Source organism: Sebastes umbrosus, chromosome 23, assembly GCF_015220745.1.
Source record: "Sebastes umbrosus isolate fSebUmb1 chromosome 23, fSebUmb1.pri, whole genome shotgun sequence".
Taxonomy (NCBI): domain Eukaryota; kingdom Metazoa; phylum Chordata; class Actinopteri; order Perciformes; family Sebastidae; genus Sebastes; species Sebastes umbrosus.
Genome location: NC_051291.1, coordinates 22,413,333 through 22,433,893, shown reverse-complemented (window position 1 = coordinate 22,433,893; position 20,561 = coordinate 22,413,333). Strand labels below are relative to the sequence as shown.

Sequence of the window (20,561 nt, the reverse complement as noted above, 5' to 3'; positions counted from 1 at the left end):
GCTTCCTCCAGTGTTTTCTGTCATATAGCGGTTCGCTTTTCTGCCGCTGTAGTGCGAGATCAGGCTTATCCAGTTCAAGGATTTTTAATCTTAACTTCTCCTCCAACATCCTCATTGTCAAAGAAACTTGCACAAGCGACTTTACTGAGTTTTTAAGCTTTGATGCCACGCTAAACTTGTTGCTAATTATAAACCACCCTGCCGTTTCCGCGTGAACTTTTCCACTTATGATGCATCACCATCTGTTGGATTAGATAGTTGAGTTCTTAATGACTAACGTAAGGCAAAATAATATAACATATGCATCAAAAGGTTTGGTATGGTAAAACACTTGGTGGCCTTCTAAAGGGGGGAGTATTTCATACCATAACTATACTAACAGATATGTATACTATAAGAACATATAAATTATATTATTCCCCAATTGTTCCGCTAATTGTATCCCAGCAGGTACTTCTACAGTTACCAGGGAGTACATAGACAGATTGTGGAGTAGAAACTGCAATAAACAAATACACATGTTGAGTCAGTTGTAACACTGGAACACTACATAGTTAGACATAAGTCTAAACAGTTAGCTAAAAGTCATGAATAAACAGCTGAAATAGTTAGCTAACCGTAATAAGCAGTTGAAATAGTTAGCTCATTGAAAAAGATTAAAGTTTATGGATAAATGGCTAAAATTGTTAGCTAAAAGTCATGAATAAGCAGTTGAAATAGTTAGCTAACAGTAATAAATAAACAATTAAAATAGTTAGTTAAAAGTAATGGATAAACAATTGAAACAGTTCAAAGTTATGTATAATTTGTTAAATAGTTAGCTGAAACTAAACAGTATAAATAGTTAGCTAAAATTAGCCTGATGGATAAACAATTGAAATAGTTAGCTAGTTGTAATAAGCAGATGAAGTAGTCAGATACAAGTTAACAGTTTAAACAGTTATCTAAAAGTATAAACAATTGAAATAGTTCAGTGAAAAAGATAAAAGATTATGGAGAAAATGTAATTATACTAAAAATATTGTATCAATATCCACTTTAATAGTGTTAAATGTCATCCAGTTTAATATCAGATCACGACATGTGTCGATAAAGGGGTACTTGAGCCCATCTGACAGGGATGTGGTGGTTCGTCAGACAGATGTTGGGCACCACTGATGCAGGTCATAACATGTACAACAATAAGGAAAATGGAATGTGTTGTGTTGGCCAAATAGTAATAAATATAATACAATAAATGTGTGCTATGACCCACAGAGGATCCATCGTCATGGGTGAATGTTAGGTAAATGGTGGTTTTACAGTCATACATACATACATATCAATTATTTAACGGCATTGTATTATTTATTTATGTATTCAGAGCTACATTCGACTCATCCGATTAGTGACATTTGTCGCTTCTGAGACTCCGTATGTGCCTCTAGAAATATTGAGGTTACTGCTTGTAGTCACAGTGGTTGTTTTTCCATTAAAACAGGAAACCTTCCTCCTCCTCTGGGCTATACAGGGTCTCAAATCAAATCTTTACAGTATATCCCTTTTGCTCTCTACAACAGCAGCCACAAATCAGTTCATCGTTTCTGCATCCCAAAATGGTTGTTGGAGCAGCACCAAGCAATAGTGCAAGATAAATGAGGGCAAGCGCATTGTAATTTCCATATCAATCACGGATAGTGTCAGCAGCTTAACTTGGGGAGAAAGAGAGAGGGAAGGGAAAGAGAGGAAGAACGAGAGGCGGGGAGAGAAAGAAAATAGATGCTTTTGTTATTATGAACATTCTACTCCAGCTATTATTTAATGAAGCACATTTCATATCGCGAGCCAGGTAATGCACCTTATGGCAGCGAGCCAGAAGCATACTGACTGACTGACCAGGTGACTGACTGAACAATCCTTGAAACCGTTTCAGAATGTCAACCGTCTCTGACATCCGGGGTGCAAGCAGAGTGCAGCTGTCATTTAGGCCATAAATGTCCAGCGGATTTATCTTCCAGCGACATTAACATTGAATCGTGGCTGTCAGCATGTATGTCAACTGGGCCTCGATGTGGAGGAGGTGCTGCTGACAAGCCGGCAGGAAGGGAGGATGAAAAGGAGGCGGGAAAGGATGGAGAGAAGGAGAATGAGGGGAGGCCCTCAAGGCCCCATAACAAGTTCTCGAGAGTTGGTCCGGCGAAACTTTGCGCCGGCATTATCTCGTTAAGTGCTGGAGTCATTGAAGGACACCAGACAATTGATAGAACGGAGTTGACTTCAGCACAATTTCCTCCTTGTGGCGACATGTATCAACCAGGCCATTGGTCCCTATATTCTGCAGCTTAACTACCTCTCAGGCCTCCCACTGTGACAAATGGCTTCTGTCTCTTCTAATGTAATATTTGTTTCTACTTCTGAGAGCCTCTCGGCTACTCCGCGGCGAGTCTGTCTGCCGACTGCTTCATTGTGTTAGCCGACTTTATTCCCCAACCGGCTGTCAATTGGTGGACCGTCTGAGTGTTCTCGTCTGTCTGTCTTTTTGTCTCATTGCCTGCGCTGTCCTTTTTTTCCCTCTCAAGCTCTTTCTACTGTTCCCTCGTCAACCCCTCGCTCTGTCTCGCACTCACCATTCCTCTGCCTCCCTTGTGCTCTCTGTCTGTCTCTCTTCCATCTCTCATTCTCATTGCCTCTCTTCCATCCACCTCCTTTTCTCTCTCTCTCTCTCTCTCCACTTTACCGCCATGCCTTTGCTCCAGATGCTAGCTGTCTCAGCTCCGTGGGCCGCGTCTCAGTGATGGGCCCCTCCAGGAATTCAAAGCACCATTCTGGCATTTTCTTCCAAGCAATTGCTTTTTGCAGTAATAAAGGGGGAGTAGCTTTAGCATCTCTCTCTGAATGGACTTACTGGCCCCGGGCAAAATACGCACAAGTGCACATCCGTGAATCCTCTCGAGGCGGGAGCACACCGCAAGTCTCTGTCCGGAATCCGACCTAATTGAGCCGTCTCACATAATTCACAGGATTCGTCCTCAACAACGTACCATTAATCACGCTTTGCTTTGTCAAAAGGCTCCGACTGAGGCTCCTGAATCTTAAATTCTGTGTCCGTACTTTCATTTTAATAAGAAAATCCTGTTACACACAAACAATGTCTGTTCTTTGACTGCGACCTGTTGAGCCCCGCAGTCATACACCGCTAACAATACGATATGTAAATATTACACATGCCGTTTTAATGGTAATTAAAGTCACATTGGCACCAAATTAATTCACGATGGGACACGGAGCATTTAAGGTGCAATTAGCCATGGAGGCGGCTACGGCGATACTTTGCCTAACTGCAAACTCCAAACACTTCACAATTTGTTCTCACATTAAGTAAATGTCACAGCATATTAGCATGCTATTATGGCATCCATGTTTTTTTAGGTTTTTTTTCCACAGTAGGGTCTGGTTACCAAAGAGCAGGTGGAAATGACTTAAAACCCAGAGAGAGAGAACAACAACCGAGGAGAGGATGAAGGGATGAGGGAAAATAGAATCAGTGAGACAGAGAAGCGGCTTTAATGCAACTTTTACTGCATCTCAGTGTAAACAAGTGCACCAACTGTTGTAGCTGTTAACTGTTGTGAGACAGTGGAGCAGCTGGGGAGGAACAGGCTGTGCGCTGTTTCGCTACAGATGAAGCTATGATAACAAAACTGCAAAACACAGGCGTGATGCTGACTTGTAGGATTTACTGTGGCTACAGCAGGGAAGCCGGCTGTACTTGCCACTGTCTCTTTGCCAGGGCTGTCTGTGTATGGACCGTGTGCACATATTATACATTGCCACAATGAATGTCATTAGATCCTTCTTTTATTAAGCTGTTATTCCTCATGTGTTTACCCACAATCAATAACTTTACCAAGAGGCAGGCACACACACATACAAAGTGTTCATATTGAAATGAGAAGCACTGAGGCTGTAATTGATTGCATACCTGCATTTATTCTTGTGTGTATTAGGCTTGTCAAACAAAAGGCCAGCATTCATTGATTCCGTGAGAGAACAAAGCACCGCTCTCTGCAATGTCATTTCAAAATAATTCAGTTTGACCTCTATGTTGTTCTTTTCCGCTTTTTAAAGAATGTAGAGACGCTGCTTATTTTCAACATTTCCAGTATGGGACAAGACTCAGTGTCTTTAAAGGTGCTAAATGCCAGATTGGGAGAATTTCTATTGCCTCCACACAGCTCTCAACATGGCGACAGCTGAGCTAATGGTGCTAACAGCGCTAACAAAGGCAACACTGCTGACAGAGTTAACTGTATCAACCTAGGGGGAACCACAGGGTGGGTGCTGCGCTACCACAACGGCGCCGTCGGTCAGGACGACGTTATCAGCTGTGACTGTGAGCTAGCCAGTGGGGCACGCTCACATGCACGGAAAGGCATGCACGGTGAGCCCGGCTATGTCAACAAAGCACGGAGAAGCTTGGATTACAAAACACACAGAAGGAGATACTGTATATATCTATATATTTACATAGCAAATAGTTGCTATATTAATTCTCTGGATATCGTACAGAGCACCTTTAAGGCTGTGCTTTCAGCTGAATGCTAACAGCAGCATGCTAACATGCAGATTCATCATCTTAGTTTAGCCTGTTAGCGTGCTACTATTAGCCAATTAGTAGAGGTGTTCAGTACATGTACGAACAAATCTTTAAACTTAATTTACTCCACTGAATCACCATTATCAGTAGCGTTCAGCAGTTGAGCCCCCCCCCCTCACTTCCATGTTAAAAGCTTATTTAAAGACCACGAAAGCCACAGAAACTGTTAGGATCTTATAACTCTCATTAATGCTAGCTTGTCATGCTTTCAACCTTACAGCCCCGTCGCACAAAAAGGTGTGTGAATGACACGATAATGGGCAAGGAAAAAGCGTGCGAAAAGAACGCTGTTCTTGCATTTGCCGTGTCATTTGTACGTCTATACTGACTGCAATGTAAATTCAGTCTCGTAAATATGCTACGCTCAGAGCTAGTGACGTAGAATATGTAAGAAAGACTGCTTATGGCGGGCGGGAAGGGAGGTGGAAGGGTCCAACATACACAGGACTTTCAACCAGGACACCGAGGTCGGTGTTTTGTTAGTGACGTTTGTGACTTGTTTCCGTACTTATGTTAAGTTGTTTGTGTACGTATTTACTTAGTTTATATACTTATCTTGTTTTTCCGAAACCTAACTAAGTGGTTTTGAAACCTAAACCTATGTGAGGGGTTTTGTTGCCCCCTGGTGATAAACGCGTGTAATATTCATGTCTCGGCGAGGCAAAACATGACATCGATGCGCTATCCTCTGGTTGACAGGCAGGCCCTTTACACGCTTTGTCGTAATACCAGGTTGAACCTTACGTACAGTGATTGTATAGGCTAGTTTTGTACTTACTGACGTTCATACTGAAGTACATTAGAATGGTGATGCTACCGCTTGGCTTAAAAAGAGTAAACAAACTATAGTAGAGTGACTGTGAATCATTGAACTGAACTGAACAAAGTTAAGCCGATTACCATCAAACACAAAGCACAGCTAAGGCTGAATGTCATATTTATTTCAGGTATTTGGTCTTCAGATTTTGAAGCGATGATGGTGCTAGATGAAAAGTGAAAGGATCGCCAAAGTCGGCAAAATTCATCATTGAGATATGCAGGAATGTCTCCACCAAATTCTATGGTGATCCATCCAAACACTGTTGAGAAATGTTACTAAAAAACAAAATGTCAACCTGCTTGTGGCGCAACAGAAAAAGTCAACGGATAACCAAAGTCAGTAAGATGCATCTTTTGGGCACGATTAATGTCTGTACAAAATGTTATGACAGCCCATGCATAGCTGTTAAGATATTTCAGTGTTGAACGACCAACAGACTGACACACCGGCATCCATAGAGCCACACAAACCGCCAGCATGAAGTATGCTGGAAGTCAAGGTGAAGCAGCAAACTCTTCATGCAGTATAACAGATGTTCGCTGTAAAAAAATAGGAAATGTTGCTCAGAAAGGAACAATCTACTTGTCAAATTTAGCACTATGTCACTGTAAAAGAAAAAAAAGGCTCCCTGGTTTGATGTAATTGCCTTTCCACAGTCCAAAGTGTGCAAACATCAACACATTTTTTAAATTTATGGGATGATGGATTCCCACCGCCTCACAGACGGGGCCGAGAGCAGCAACCATATGCCTGAAGATCCCCATCAACAGGCGTTCCCTTAACTCTAAATTGTACTCAGTTCGAGACAAAGGCGAGCAGCAACTGGTCGACACACGAGCGCAGGCTGCACGGAAAAAAACACAGCGCCTGTGGCCACGCTGCCATCTCCCATTTAATGTCAGTGGGTCCCTGCTCACACTGAAAAAGATCCCATTGCTGCTTAATATTTCATCCCGCGACTCGCAAAAATCTTAATATTCCTTCCTGGCCTTACCGAACTTGACGCTTTCCATATGCGGCATGCTCATTACGCAATAACAGCAACCCCCCCTCCCCTCCTCCTCAAGTGACGCTCATCATGGTGTTTAAATTTTGCAAAGCCATCTTCCTAAGAAGCTGCTCAAATATGAATGCGGTCTCTGGCCCCATTTCCGGGGGTCCGTAGTGTGGCTTTTTTCGCTTTCTTGGTGCTCAACAAGTTGACTCCCTTTATGAATTTACGTCCCCGGGCCATCGCCAGCCCTTTCTGCCGCTTCCTGACAGCGGCTCCTCTCTCCGTCTCCCTCCCTGCAGAGGAATATGCTCGAGGCTATGCTGAAAATAAGATAAGATATTCAAATATGTCCGTGCGTTCACCTACAAGTTCTTGTGTTTTTCGAGGTCAGCCGAGTCCCCCTTTTTTCTCGGCTGGTGAATCAGACATCTCAGATTGTGTGTGTGTGTGTGTGTGTGTGTGAGCGGATAAGAGCCTAGTATCACTACGTTACTGTACTATATGTGTGTGTTTTGAGCTCTTTGGGCGACGAGGTGAGATGCCCGGGCGCGTCAAACCATCTTTTCTCCGTGGATAGCCGCGAGCTGCGATTCAGTCAACAGTCAGCAATCCATCGATTGAGCCGCAGAACAACAGCGAGTCATAAACAAACAGGCAGGAGGAAACACAGGAGAGTACGCTGAGAGACAGAGCGGGGACGGCTTTAAGCAGCAGCAGCGGCGGCGGCAGCGGCGGCGGCAGCGGCGGAGAGCTTTTGTCACTGACAGCAGTGGAATGTGTGCTCCTTCATGTGTGTGTGTGTGTGACCTTATAATCTTACGTATGTGTAAGAAGAAGTAGATGATGGGAGTTTTCTGTATGACCCTCAATAACTTGCTTTGATGCCGTTGTGCTCGTGTGTGTGCATCAGTGTAACCTGCTCTGATGTTCTGTTCATTAACAACTCTAATGTATGTGTTTGCCCTTGAGTGCTTCTATCTGTCTGCGCATGTAGGTGTGTATATGTGCACACATTGAAGGCTCGAATGAATCAGCCACATTTTTGACACTGACGGTTGCTACAAGAAAGGAGTTGCACATGACCTCTCCTCCTTTCTTCTTCTCCATCACCTCCTCCTCCTTTCTCTCTCTCCGTTTGCAGTTGAAACCAGGAGCCCGAGCCATGGCTACATTCCTTAGCTATCCCGAGCTAAGATTAGCATACTGATTAGCTAGCCTCGTGGCTCTATCTTTGCTTTCCCCCCCGAGCTCACATGCAGGGCTACAGCTTCATGAATACATAATGGCACCGTCGGCAAACAAATGCACGGCTGAGAGCTTCCAGAGGAGGGAGCTAGTGTACAAAACACAATGATTTCTTTTTCTTTTATAATGTAATCAGAGGGTACTGAAGCATTCTCATGTGATTAGAGTTTCCAACACGGTATGAGCGCTTAAATTGTTGAGCTGTTGCCATTTATGTTTCTCTCTCTGCACTATGTTTGTCTCCTTCTTCCTTAATCTTTTCTCTTTCCTTTACCCATCTCCTTTCTCTACCTCTTCCTCTCTCTTCTAAAATCTCCTTTTCATGAATCCCTACCTCTCCCCCTGCATTCCTCCGTTTCCTTTCCCCAGCCCTCTCCCTTTTCTTATCAAGGCATCGGTGAGGATATCAAGCCACCTCCTGCTCTCACCTCCTTTCAATGCCACTACTTCTATCCCTCCCTCCTTCCCTTCGCCAACTCTCTCTCTCCGTCCTCTTAAATCTCTCCCCCTGAGAAGGGCCGAGAGTGAGGACGGCAGATCGTGTGAAGTTGGATGTTGATTCTAGGTGACAGGCACCATATGAGTCATAGCCATAATCACAGAGCTCCCCTCAATCCCCCCCCACCCCACCCCACCTCTTTTGGCTGCACAACACAGCAGCACTGCAAAGCAAAAAACTGCCCTTGGTACAAACAATAGCTATACACCATGCATGTAAATTCATACAATCTGTACAATATTTCTTCTCTCACGCCAACACGTACAGCAGCAGTCATTCAGACTAGTGAAAAGTGCATAAAACACAAATAATGGCCACATGTTCCAGTAGGAGTGTACGGAAGGACTTCAGATTTGCATAAAAGCACATAAATGTATGGGACAGATTGATAACCTGTACATATGCTGGACCATTTCCCTATCCATACAGTATGTATGCAGCATACAGTAAATACTATATGTTCATATGTACATTTGTACATCCATCTTTATAGCCAACTCAATGGCCAGTTTAGCATCTATGGTTTCCTACATATGCATGTTTTAATAGAATTGAAGAAAACACATATTGATGGCCAAGAATATTTATGAAAACATTTATAAAAACACTATAAACTGTAATATTATTGCAAATGCAAAAATATTGTGTGACGAAATACAGCAAAATGCAGTAGAAGTGCTCCGATTAATCAATTAGTTGACCGAAGGGAGAAATGACTGATTTTCCTTTATCCTACATGATAGTATACAACACCTTTGGGTTGTAGACTGTCAAACTCAAGAGGTTTGATGACATCACCTTGAGCTGTCGATGTCTGACTGGCATTCCCAGGCACTTTTTCACTGTTTTCTAATGTTTTATAGACCAAATGATTAGTCAATAAAATGATCGGCGGATTAATCAATAATGACAATAATTGTTATTTGCAGAACTAAAATGTAGATTTTACTGTCTGTGTCAATATCCAACATGGGAAAAGGACAAAAATGTAACAACTTTCAAATTTTCAACAAGTCCAAAAATGTTCAAGTCATCAAATTGTAAATATATACAAAAAATCTGGATATTTCTGGCATAATTTCTTGGACTTGGGAATGCTAGTGTTGTAAAAAGAAACAATGTATAAGCAGGTCTAAATGATAAGATAAGATAAGATAAGAGGTCAGCAGTTGAAGAGGACAGGAGATGACGAGAGAGGGGCGGCAAAACAACCAACCTGCAGAGACCTCAGTCAGAATAACATATAGGAACGTGCAGCGTTCAGCGAGGCTCAGATCTGCACCAGAAAACAGACCCAAAAATGAAAGGATGGGAAAGAAATTGGAAAGAAAGGAAGAGGATGAAAGAACATGTGCGACAAAGAGAAAGAGGAAAACTGAGCATTAAATGGAGGATAACAAAAAAAGAGTAAAATAAGGAGGTATGTAACATAACAAAGGGGAAGTGGACCGGACAGCTGACCGGGACATCGAAGGACACAAGAACAAAGCAGAGGAGAGGGTGATATAAATATAAAAAAAGGACAAAACTGAAAGACAGCCCGCATGAGGAAGGTCAAACAAAATGGAAATGGATGAGAGGGAATCTAAAAGAGAAAGCATGTGAAATATTCTGGGCTGCGAGTTCAGATGCTTGGAGGTTTATCAGCCAGAAAGACCACAAGCTGAGACAAAAGGAACATCTAAAATAGGGAAGAAAGAGGAGCCAAGAGGAGGAACCAGGAGGCTCTCTGGCTTTAGTTTAATATTCAAATAGTGGTAGTAAGAATAAAGAAATGTTGGACTGGACCATTTTTCTACACAGGGAAAACACCTTACAAGAAAAATAGCATTTAAAAGTGACAAACAAAAACAAATCAAAGAATCACTATGTGTTAGATTATGAAGTTCCAGAAGGGGTGAGGTGTTGCCGGGCAGGAGGTAGAGGTCCTTCGGGGGGGGCTCAAAGACTGCTGACTGAAACAAACACCCAAGCGCCATTGATTGGACACCAGCAGAAGATCAATCGACATGGCCGAAGGCACCGTAAAAGAAGAAAAAGACCCCTTTTTGCTCTTATAAACCGAACCCCCCCATTGATTAACCTGGGGCCTTTATGACTGCAAAACAAACTCAATCTTCTGCGTATTGTAGAAGAAGAAATCAGGAAAGAGAGAGGGCAGTCGCCGGAGCTATAAGGGAGAACTGATGGAATGAATGTGTTCATTTCTCCTCCACGCCAGCATGTTGCTGGATGATCATACTAATCATTAGCTCTGCGGCTAATGAAATGAAATAGTTTTTTTTTTATAATGGGCTTATCATGGCTATTGCACATAGCCTCCCTTTTTTATTTTTTTTTTTCACACATAGCAGACTGGAGCACAGTGTGCCAGCTGGATGTCTCCTCAAAAAGTGAGTCAGAGAAGGGAAGCGAGAGGGAGAGAAGGTGTGAGGGTGCCAGGGAAGGAGGAATGAAAGGGGCCAGAGAAGGAGCTGCAGAGAGAGAGAGAGAGAGAGAGAGAGGGACCGTGTGACCATGTGTGTGTGTTTGTGTGCGTGTGTGTGCATAGATTTGCCTAATAAGGTTACCCCTCAGGCAAAAGCTGAATTATGGCCTAGAGGAAGTCTCACTGTTTGTCAAACTAAAAGGAGCTTATTCTTCTTCTTTAGTGTTTTTCTACCGTACTGTGTGTCTCATGTGGATTCTTTCTCTCCTGCAACCATTGAGACAATATGACAGACGCATGACTGTCTGACCTCAGTAAGTGAGTCTAACAGCCCTCAGGACACAGATATGTGTGTGTGTGTGTGTGTGTGTGTGTGTGTGTGTGTGTGCGTGTGTGTTGGTGAGAGAAAGAGAGGGAGAATTAAAGGGAGCCACGAGAGACTTAATTAGACCTCTGGGACACTTTGGGTTCAAACTGTCCACAGAAAGTGTTTTCACCAAGACAATGAGACATGTCCCTCTCTCCCATATCTGTCTGTTTAAATGAGTGAGAGCAGAAGGAAAAAGATAGAGTGTGTGTGTGCGCAGCTGGAAGTGCGTGTTTTCCAATAACTGTGTACTACAAATGACCAATAGGCTAACAGTGATTTACAATAGCAGAGTCAACTCCCCACCCCCTCACACCCGCACCATGACACGGTCCCCCGCTGCTCACCAGTTTGCGCCCTAATGCCGGTATGTGTGGTCAAAGAACAATAAATAGCGCTTCTTGCCGTGCCGTGCCGTGCCGGCCGGCGGAGACTTACCGCAATAGAGGACCAGCAGCGCCGTCAGAAGCATCACAGCCCAGAAAGTTGAGGACATCCTCGGCCAGCGACCGGCATCCCTGCGCCTCGCCAACCTTGACACCGAAGCCATCGAACCACCGGGCAGCACTTCCTCTCTGGAGAGACAGACGGATACAAAAAGCAACAAGATGGTATAATCTCACAATCCAGCTCGGGTTCTCTCTATGCTCATATCTCCGCGTGTAATCCCACAAAAAGACATGTCCACATGGAGACAGTGATTGAACAGCCGCTGATCGCGCTCCTCTGGTCGGATTGGAGCCGGTGCGCAGAAGAAGAAAAAAAGGGTCACATCTTCCTCCAGGAATCCAGTTAGGAGCTATCTCTCTCTATTGGTGTACAAACACAAGTTGGTAAACGTCCCTTTAGTTGTCCCAAAGTGTGTCAACTTCAATATCGTGTCCGATATTTCAGTAAAAAGGAAGAAGATTGAGTTAATGCTCAAAGTGTTCAATCACTAACACCGCAGCGTCGTTAAATCTCCTTCACCTGTGGTCGGTTCTCTCGGTTCTCTTGGTACTCTCCAGACCCGACGGCAGAGCCCCTAACACCGAGGAATAAACACGGTCCTAATAAATCCTCCTGGATGGATGGATGAAGGAGGGTTTGGTGGTAAAAGTCCTTTGCGCTCTCTGGTTTGGTAACGCAGTGGATGACGATCACAGCATGCTTAGCAGGAGGAGGATGGAGAATGGTGGAGAGGAGAGAGGAGAGAGCGGGAGGAAAAGTGCGCACGAAGCGACTCCAAGGGATTTTTTTTTTTTCCCAAAGTGAAACATTCAGATAATCGATATTACGTCAGCAATAAGCCAGTTGAGGTCTCGGTTTACAGTGAGATCACAACAGCTCGATGCTGGACACGTCTCACATCATACAAACGCTGTTATTTATTGATCTGATATATTCTACATGCTGCTGTTTGATTGTTTAATCAATACTGACTGAGTGATATTCAGACATATATTCCTCAATTAGAGACACATGATTCGTGTGAATTGTGATTTTATTTCTTCTGTAGCAGATATAGAACACTGATGTGGCTGAAGCTGCATGTTGGTCACGTCTTTATTACTAAAACCTTCACAATAAAATAATATTGCTGAAAGATTAAAACTGCTCTGTAAAAGAAGTGCCATCGAGGTACTTTTACTTTACTTACTTACAATTTATGCCACTATATTTCTTCTCCACTACATTTATCTGACATCTTTTATTTTGTAGATTAAGATTTTACAAAAACACACACTGTGATGATCTTATCAAATATGACACGTCATAGATTAAACAAACCAAACAGCATTTAATTAGTGAACATTATATCTCCACTATGACCCAGAGCTTCTATAATACCCAAATACTGTATAACAATGTTTCTGCACAAGGATTACTTTTACTTTTTGATACATTGTACATAATATTTCTGTACTTCTAGGTCAGGGGTCAGCAACCTTTACTATCAAAAGAGACATTTTAGGCAAAAAAAGAAGAAAAAAAAATCTGTCTGGAGCCGCAAAACATTTGATCATTGTGATGAAGGTAACAGTATATAGTCTAAGTATATAGTATAAGTCTAATGCAGTGAGGGCCAAAGAGCAAATGTACTACGGAGTATTAGGGCCACATTGAGGGAAAAAACATCTGAGATTTACAGAATAAAGTCATAATATTAAAGTCATAATATTACGAGACTAAAGTCAGAACTTAACGAGAAAAAAGTCATAATATTACGAGATTAAAGTCATAACTTTATGAGAAAAAAAGTCATAATATTACGAGAATAAACTCATAACTTTATGAGAAAAAAGTCTTAATATTATGAAAATTAAGTCATAACTTTACGAGAAAAAAAGTCTTGATATTACAAAAATTAAGTCGTAACTTTACAAGAAAAAAGTTGTAATATTACGAGAATAAAGTCATAATATTAAGAGAAAAAAAATAAGACGTTAAATTACTTCTTTATGATATTATGACTTTATTCTCATAATACTACGACTTTTTTTCTCGTAAAGTTATGATTTTATTCTCGTAATATTAGCGCTTTTGCCATGAGTCTGTGGCCATGAATGTCTATAGAGATGTCTGTAAATCAGAGGGTAATTCTATTTTCGGTAAACCAACAGTACAAACATGGAAATAGCCCTCATTTAAATCATTGTGTAATAGCTGTTGTAAAATTACCTAATAGCCGAATCCAGAGTTATTTTCCTCGGCATAATGAACGGCCATCAGACCCATGGGACTGTACCGCCCTGCACGCTCATATGACATATCTGGTTTTGCCAGCTTCCTGCTAGCTGTATGGGCTGTAATAATGGAGATATTGGCTGTAATTCATCACTTTATTATCTTCTAATACACCCATGGGCTGTAATCTTTCCGCCTGTACCGTGGTGGATGTATTAACGTCTCTGTTCCCAAACAACCGGCTATCGGCCAGTAGCTAGCAGCGCTAGTAGCATGACATCAACAGAGTTTAATGGAGTTGTAGGCTATTTACTAACACTCAGGACAAAAGACCAGGAACCAACCTCTTCTACATCCATGGTCTGTGGTCTACTGGACCCTCTTCTACATCCATGGTCTGTGGTCTGTTGGACCCTCTTCTACTTCCATGGTCTGTGGTCTGTTGGACCCTCTTCTACTTCCATGGTCTGTGGTCTGTTGGACCCTCTTCTACTTCCATGGTCTGTGGTCTGTTGGACCCTCTTCTACATCCATGGTCTGTGGTCTGTTGGACCCTCTTCTACATCCATGATCTGTGGTCTGTTGGACCCTCTTCTACATCCATGGTCTGTGGTCTATTGGACTCCATTTTGGATCCTTCATATGAAAAAGTTTGAGATTGCTCACAGAATCTGTGTGCTGGATTTTTCTAACTTTATGTCCATCACTCACGTTATCCTCCTCTGGGAAGCGGCGGGGTAAACATTTTGAAAAAATAAGTAAATAGTTATAACAGTATGCATATGTATAATACTTGTATTGCTCAACACAGGCCATTTCGGTAAAAACATTAAAATTATGGTACGACGGTACAACGGAGTATTAGGGCCACATTGAGGAAAAAAATAAATCTGAGATTTCGAGAATAAAGTCATAATATTACAAGAAAAAAGTCGTAATATTACAAGAATAAAGTCATAATATTCGTATGTATATGTATAGTAGTATAATAGTAGTGATTTTACAAGTCTTTATTCTGGTAATATTACGACTTTTTTCTCGTTAAGTTATGACTTTATTCTCATAATATTATGACCTTTTCTCGTAAAGTCAGCACCAGGTCCATAGTCAGCCCAGTGAACTAACACTATGGAGTTACAGTACCATGGACAGCACCAGGTCCTACCCTCAGCCCTGTGAACTAACACTATGGAGTTACAGTACCATGGACAGCACCAGGTCCTACCCTCAGCCCTGTGAACTAACACTATGGAGTTACAGTACCATGGACAGCACCAGGTCCATAGTCAGCCCCGTGAACTAACACTATGGAGTTACAGTACCATGGACAGCACCAGGTCCTACCCTCAGCCCTGTGAACTAACACTATGGAGTTACAGTACCATGGACAGCACCAGGTCCATAGTCAGCCCCGTGAACTAACACTATGGAGTTACAGTACCATGGACAGCACCAGGTCCTACCCTCAGCCCCGTGAACTAACACTATGGAGTTACAGTACCATGGACAGCACCAGGTCCTACCCTCAGCCCTGTGAACTAACACTATGGAGTTACAGTACCATGGACAGCACCAGGTCCATAGTCAGCCCAGTGAACTAACACTATGGAGTTACAGTTCCATGGACAGCGCCACTGCCTGGACCTCAGCACCACTGAGAGCTCTCCCCTCTGGCTGCTCCCGTCAAGCTGGAGCTGGCTGTGTCTGCTGACAGTGAGGCTCTGGAGGCCTCTGTGCATTCACCTCAACACCCCCTTGCCATGCATACTAAACCCTTAAGCCTGCGCCCACGCTATCTCGTGGTCTTCAGGGAGCAAATAAGCACGAATAACTCGATATTCAAGCCAAAAATGTTGCTGCTATTTGGAGCTGATCGAGATGGTCTTTCAGCTTCACAGGCTATCATTTCCAACAAGTTCCTTTGTAGAGAATCCAAGTTATCCCTGCTTAGCCTTGCTGTAGTAATGTGCACTAGACTGGAGCTCTTGTAAACCATACTGGGTGTGTAGTAAAATAGTTAATTGTGTCCCCATCAGTCCTTGTAAACCTTTAAATCGGTATGGAATTGCTCTATTCGGTAACTTATGTTAGTAAGAATGCGAAAAGTGGACATTTTTTTCCCCTAAAAAATCATCTGCGCCTCGTCCCCCTTTCCCCCCATTTGTCATCTCTCCTCATGTGTTCTCTCCATTTCCCTGCTGCAGCGCTGGTCTTAAAAGCAGTGGACTCAATGTAGACAGCCAATTACAGCCCTGGTGGGAAAGCACTGGCATGCTGCCTCCTACGTGGTGGTGTGTCAGCGACTGTGGCACTAACTGTACAGCGAGGCCAAAACCTCCCTGGCGCGCGCACACACATTACGCCAGCACTCAAACCTACACACATTCTTTCAATGTAAATGATGCAATTAAACGCATATGTGCTGGTTTTCCTCTGTCTTTCTGTTTTTCTCTCACACATTCACACGAACAAAAGCAGCTGTTTGCTTTCAGATTGGATACAATGCGTGAGCTGTGGCCTACATATGTTATCCCCACCTTCTTCACTTTTACGTAACATTTCCAAAACTCCAAACAGAATGAAGCACACAAGGCAGGAAAACACTGACTCGGATATTGCTATTTCGGAGGATGCTACCCCCCCCCCCCCCCCCCCCCCCCTTCAGAGGCTTCAAAGTTGAACAAAAAAAAGATACTGGCTGACTCATTGTTTTGGCTGTGAACCATGATAAAATATTATCTTATTCCCTCTCAACATGAATCAACTATTGTGCCATTGGTTTTCTTGCCTGTCTCTGTGTTCACTGGTGCTTAGCATTGAGGTCTGGCCTCTGTTGAAGTTCAAATGGATTTGTAAAATATATCTGTGCAGTTTAAATGGGTGTTTTTAAAATGTAGATGAGGATTTCAAGTGAAACATCCCCACTCTGCTGCCAAGTGCAACCGCTCTGAAAAAAATCAAATAAACATTTTCCTTTGGTAGAGACATGATCCCCCATCTTAGCAGCAGGCTCAGGACTTCTGTAGCTGAGGGTAGAAAAAGACTCCACTGAATGATACCTGTAACTACTGAGATAAGCAAGCAACGGAGGGAGCTCTGTTGTTCTGCTTTTGTTTACTTGATGCTTAATGATGCTTTTGAAGAGATATGGTTTCCAAAGGCAATATTCAAGCTTGAATTAATTACCACCTCTTTTTGCAAAATACTCATATTAAATTAAATCAACAGATGGTATTTCATGAAGAATAGCAGGAAAAAAAGTGAAACCACCTTCATATTTCAGAAATTCCTAATGATAATAGTCACATAATGAATGCTACTTAACTCCCTTAGACAGACCCATGGGCACTGGGAAATACATTGTAGCATTAATGGAGAAAAAAAACAAAAACTTAAACTTCATTAAATTCCTTTGTGGCTTTATCCTCTAATGTACGTCCAATGATCCAGATGGTAAATATTTAGCTCCAAGTCCAAGATTTATGTATAGGTAATACATCCTTAGTATTTTGTGGGAATCATGGGTGAATAAGAATATTCGAAAAGTTAGTCATTTTTTATAGAGCAGGCCTTTTCCAGTCCTTTCAAGAGCTTCAAATTGATTTTGACTTAGCAGAGAAGATAGAGGTATCTACCGTAGACTATATAAGAAGTTGTTGAGTTGTGGTGACGTCACTCATTGGTTTGTGGACTGCCATTTTGAAGCCTTGAGATGAAGCCATCTTGGTTTTTGCAACCACAAGGGACACGAGAGGGTGGAGCTACGTACAACCAAATGCTTAATAAGCCATTTTTAGGACAACTCCCAGACCGGACAACGCCGTGGTAGCGGCCTGTCAATCACAAGGTAGCCCCGCCCTAAAGCATCCCCTGCTTTATGGTCTATCTGACTCTAAATGGGACCATCATTTACTAAATGAACATCACGCTGTTTTGAAGAAGACTTGAAACTAGAGATTGAGACCATAAACTCATGTTTACAATGTTTACTGAGGTAATAAATCAAGAGAGAAGTAGGCTCATTTTCTCAGAGACTTCTATACATTCAGACTTCTTTTAGCAACCAGAGGAGTCGCCACCTGCTGGCTGTTAGAAAAAATGCAAGTTTAAGGCACTTCAGCATTGGCTTCACTTTTCAGACCCAGTCCCACTGGACTTGTTCCACAACTTCAAATTCATTAGCATGGTTGGCTTTCTGCACCAGAGTTATAGTGGATGGTAATGTAAGCTACTGAAGGACTGCTACCCAACTGTTGTTTCTACTGACAGTTGTTAGTGTTTCCCTCTTTATGCGACACTATCTTGTTTCACAGTTTTTTTTTCCTATTTCATCGTGCCATCTATTTTTCATTTTCCTGGCAGAATATTAATTGTGTTTATGCTAAAGAAGAATGCTGAGTTCACTTCAGGCGCAGTCGTTAAAAGGTGTAGTTGTTTGCCAAGCATCACCTGCATCTAAAAGATGTAAACTGTTTTTAATTAAAGTCGAGGCCACTCCAGACTCATGTTTACAATGTTTACTGAGGTAATAAATCAAGTGAGAAGTAGGCTCATTTTCTCATAGACTTCTATACAATCAGACTTCTTTTAGCAACCAGAGGAGTCGCCCCCTGCTGGCTGTTAGACAGAATGCAGGTTTAAGGCACTTCAGCATTGGCTTCACTTCTCAGACCCGGAGGATGCTCACTGGTATCTACAAACAAGGAGCTGAATAAAGAGTCTGAGGGTAGTATTAAGTAAAAATGAAAACAAGCTATATAAGTAAAAATGAAAACAAGCTATTATCCTACTTAAATTTGCCTAGGAGTGCACAATCAGCTTCAGTCTTTTATAAATGGCAAACACTCTGTACAGTAACAGTGGAAGTTTAAAGGAAATATGGGAAAGAACTTAAACATAGAAGCGGATAAATGGAAAATGATGGTGGCGGATGTCAGGTGGTCAGATAAAGACAAAGTGGACACATTTTCACATTACAAAAAAATTGCTCTCATGGCTGACAACTAGGGCCGTCAATAGATTATGTCATAGACTGACAACCATTGCTGGAAGTGTAAAGGTCAAACAGGTACTTTTCTTCATTTAATGTGGGAATCATTTACTTCTCGTTTTTTGGAAACAGGTAATTGAAAATATTAGCGAGTCGTTGCATACAGTATGTCATTGCCAGAATGTCCCCAGCTAGGAGACCGGTCTCTTTTACCACTATATACCCAAACAAAGTTTTGGACTTGCACTGGCAGGCTGTATTGACGCTTCAAGGATCGTTCTCTGCCATGGAAGAGCCACACAAAACCTGCTGAACGGTTACAATTGATGACAGACATTGTCTCTTTGAAACTCTAATTGCAAGGACTAATAATTACAGAGGAAAGTTTTACCAAGTTTGGTCAAAGTTTCTGATGTACATAAAGGAAGGAACCTAGCAGGAAATAAATATTCCCACAATTTTGTTATTTGATAAGGAAAATATGTTACCCTACCTATTGATATATGTATATATATATTTTCAGTGCTTGTTTCTATAGCGATGCAACAGGTTCCAGGATCCATACAGTAACACAATAAGACAAGTGGGAAAATATCATGGCATGCATAAACAGCTGAGCTGCTTTAAGGGGTATTTATTGTTGTATCATTCTAAAACAGGTCAGATTTACCTTTACTGTCTTGCATAACTTGTTAACCTGTTTGTCAAATTTGAGCTGTAAATCCAGAATGACACTTGGAAATGTTAAATCACTGACTTCCTTTATTTCCTCTTGATCAATTAGACCATGGTCTAAAACAATCACTATTTCTAAATAGTTTAGAAAAATAAATTGCAGTAGGTGAAGCAATGAGTAATAATTAACGGCTGCGTCTAAGTTTAAAAAGCAACACAAACAAGTAAGAAGCTATCAAGCCTTTTCCATTAACAAGTAAGAAGTGTCTCTCTAATATGAACAAAATGTAGTTCAGATGCAGCTTTCAGCAGCAGCACTAACAAAAAGTGGTTTTGTCATGAGTGACGACTCTGAGTGCTGTCAGTGTGGTTATACTGATGACTAAAGTAGCCTTCGCTTCTTCATACTGTCAGATTATTTCGCTGACAACACTTCATACGGTGCTGACAAGATGTGATGTACGATGTTGCAAGGGCAAAATAAAAGTGCATAAATCAAGAAAATCACATTGCGTTGAAGAATATATTGTGAATGTTGCATTAGGATCATGATGCAACAGCCACTCACAGAATTAAATTAACTTCATCACTTCCTCTATATAATATAATATTTATAAAATGAACAATTATCGTTTTTAATGATTAATGAAGTCTTTAAAAAGCCCGCGGGGAAATCAAGAAGTGATTCCTTCTGCCCAAGAAGTTCTCTGTCCTCGTAGGTCCTCTGGCGACAGGACCTCTTAATATGGAGCCCTGACGTGTTCAATATTAAATAGATAATAGTAACTTCCTCCCTTGGCTTCCGACCAATTAAAACAGATGAGATATAATGTGTTAATTAGTGACTTTTTTCACTTTTGGACAGAGCCAGGCGAGCTGTTTCCAGTCTTCATGCAAAGCTAAGCTAACCAGTTGTCCACTGTGTGGATATTGTAACAGACCCTTATTTTCCATGGTATTTTTATTTTTTTGTCTTTATTTGGCACATCGAGGTCACCATATTTTGATTTCACCTTGTATTTATGTCTTCTACAGACACAGTTGAGACAGTGCTGTCAGTTAGACTGGCTACAGAGGAGCAAGTCTCCATCCTGTGGATATTTTATAGTCCCCACACGATGAATACCTAATGATTCTGGTGACCTCCTGACCTTTCCTCTAACAACACCCTCAGGACATGCTGTACATTTGGTAAGCCTGGCTCTAAGAATACCTAAATCATCGGTATGTTGTTGGCTCT

At 41.9% G+C, this 20,561-nt stretch overlaps 1 protein-coding gene across 1 annotated transcript in view; it reads right to left on the bottom strand.

Annotated features, from left to right (window-relative positions):
• The window catches only part of tafa5a (TAFA chemokine like family member 5a), a 193,654-nt gene extending 181,388 nt beyond the window's left edge, over positions 1-12,266 (bottom strand). Inside the window, exon 1 of the mRNA XM_037759945.1 lies at positions 11,428-12,266. Coding sequence (XP_037615873.1) covers positions 11,428-11,539 — 112 coding nt within the window. The 5' untranslated portion in view covers positions 11,540-12,266. The remainder of the gene's footprint in view (positions 1-11,427) is intronic.
• Between the last annotated feature and the right edge of the window lie 8,295 nt (positions 12,267-20,561).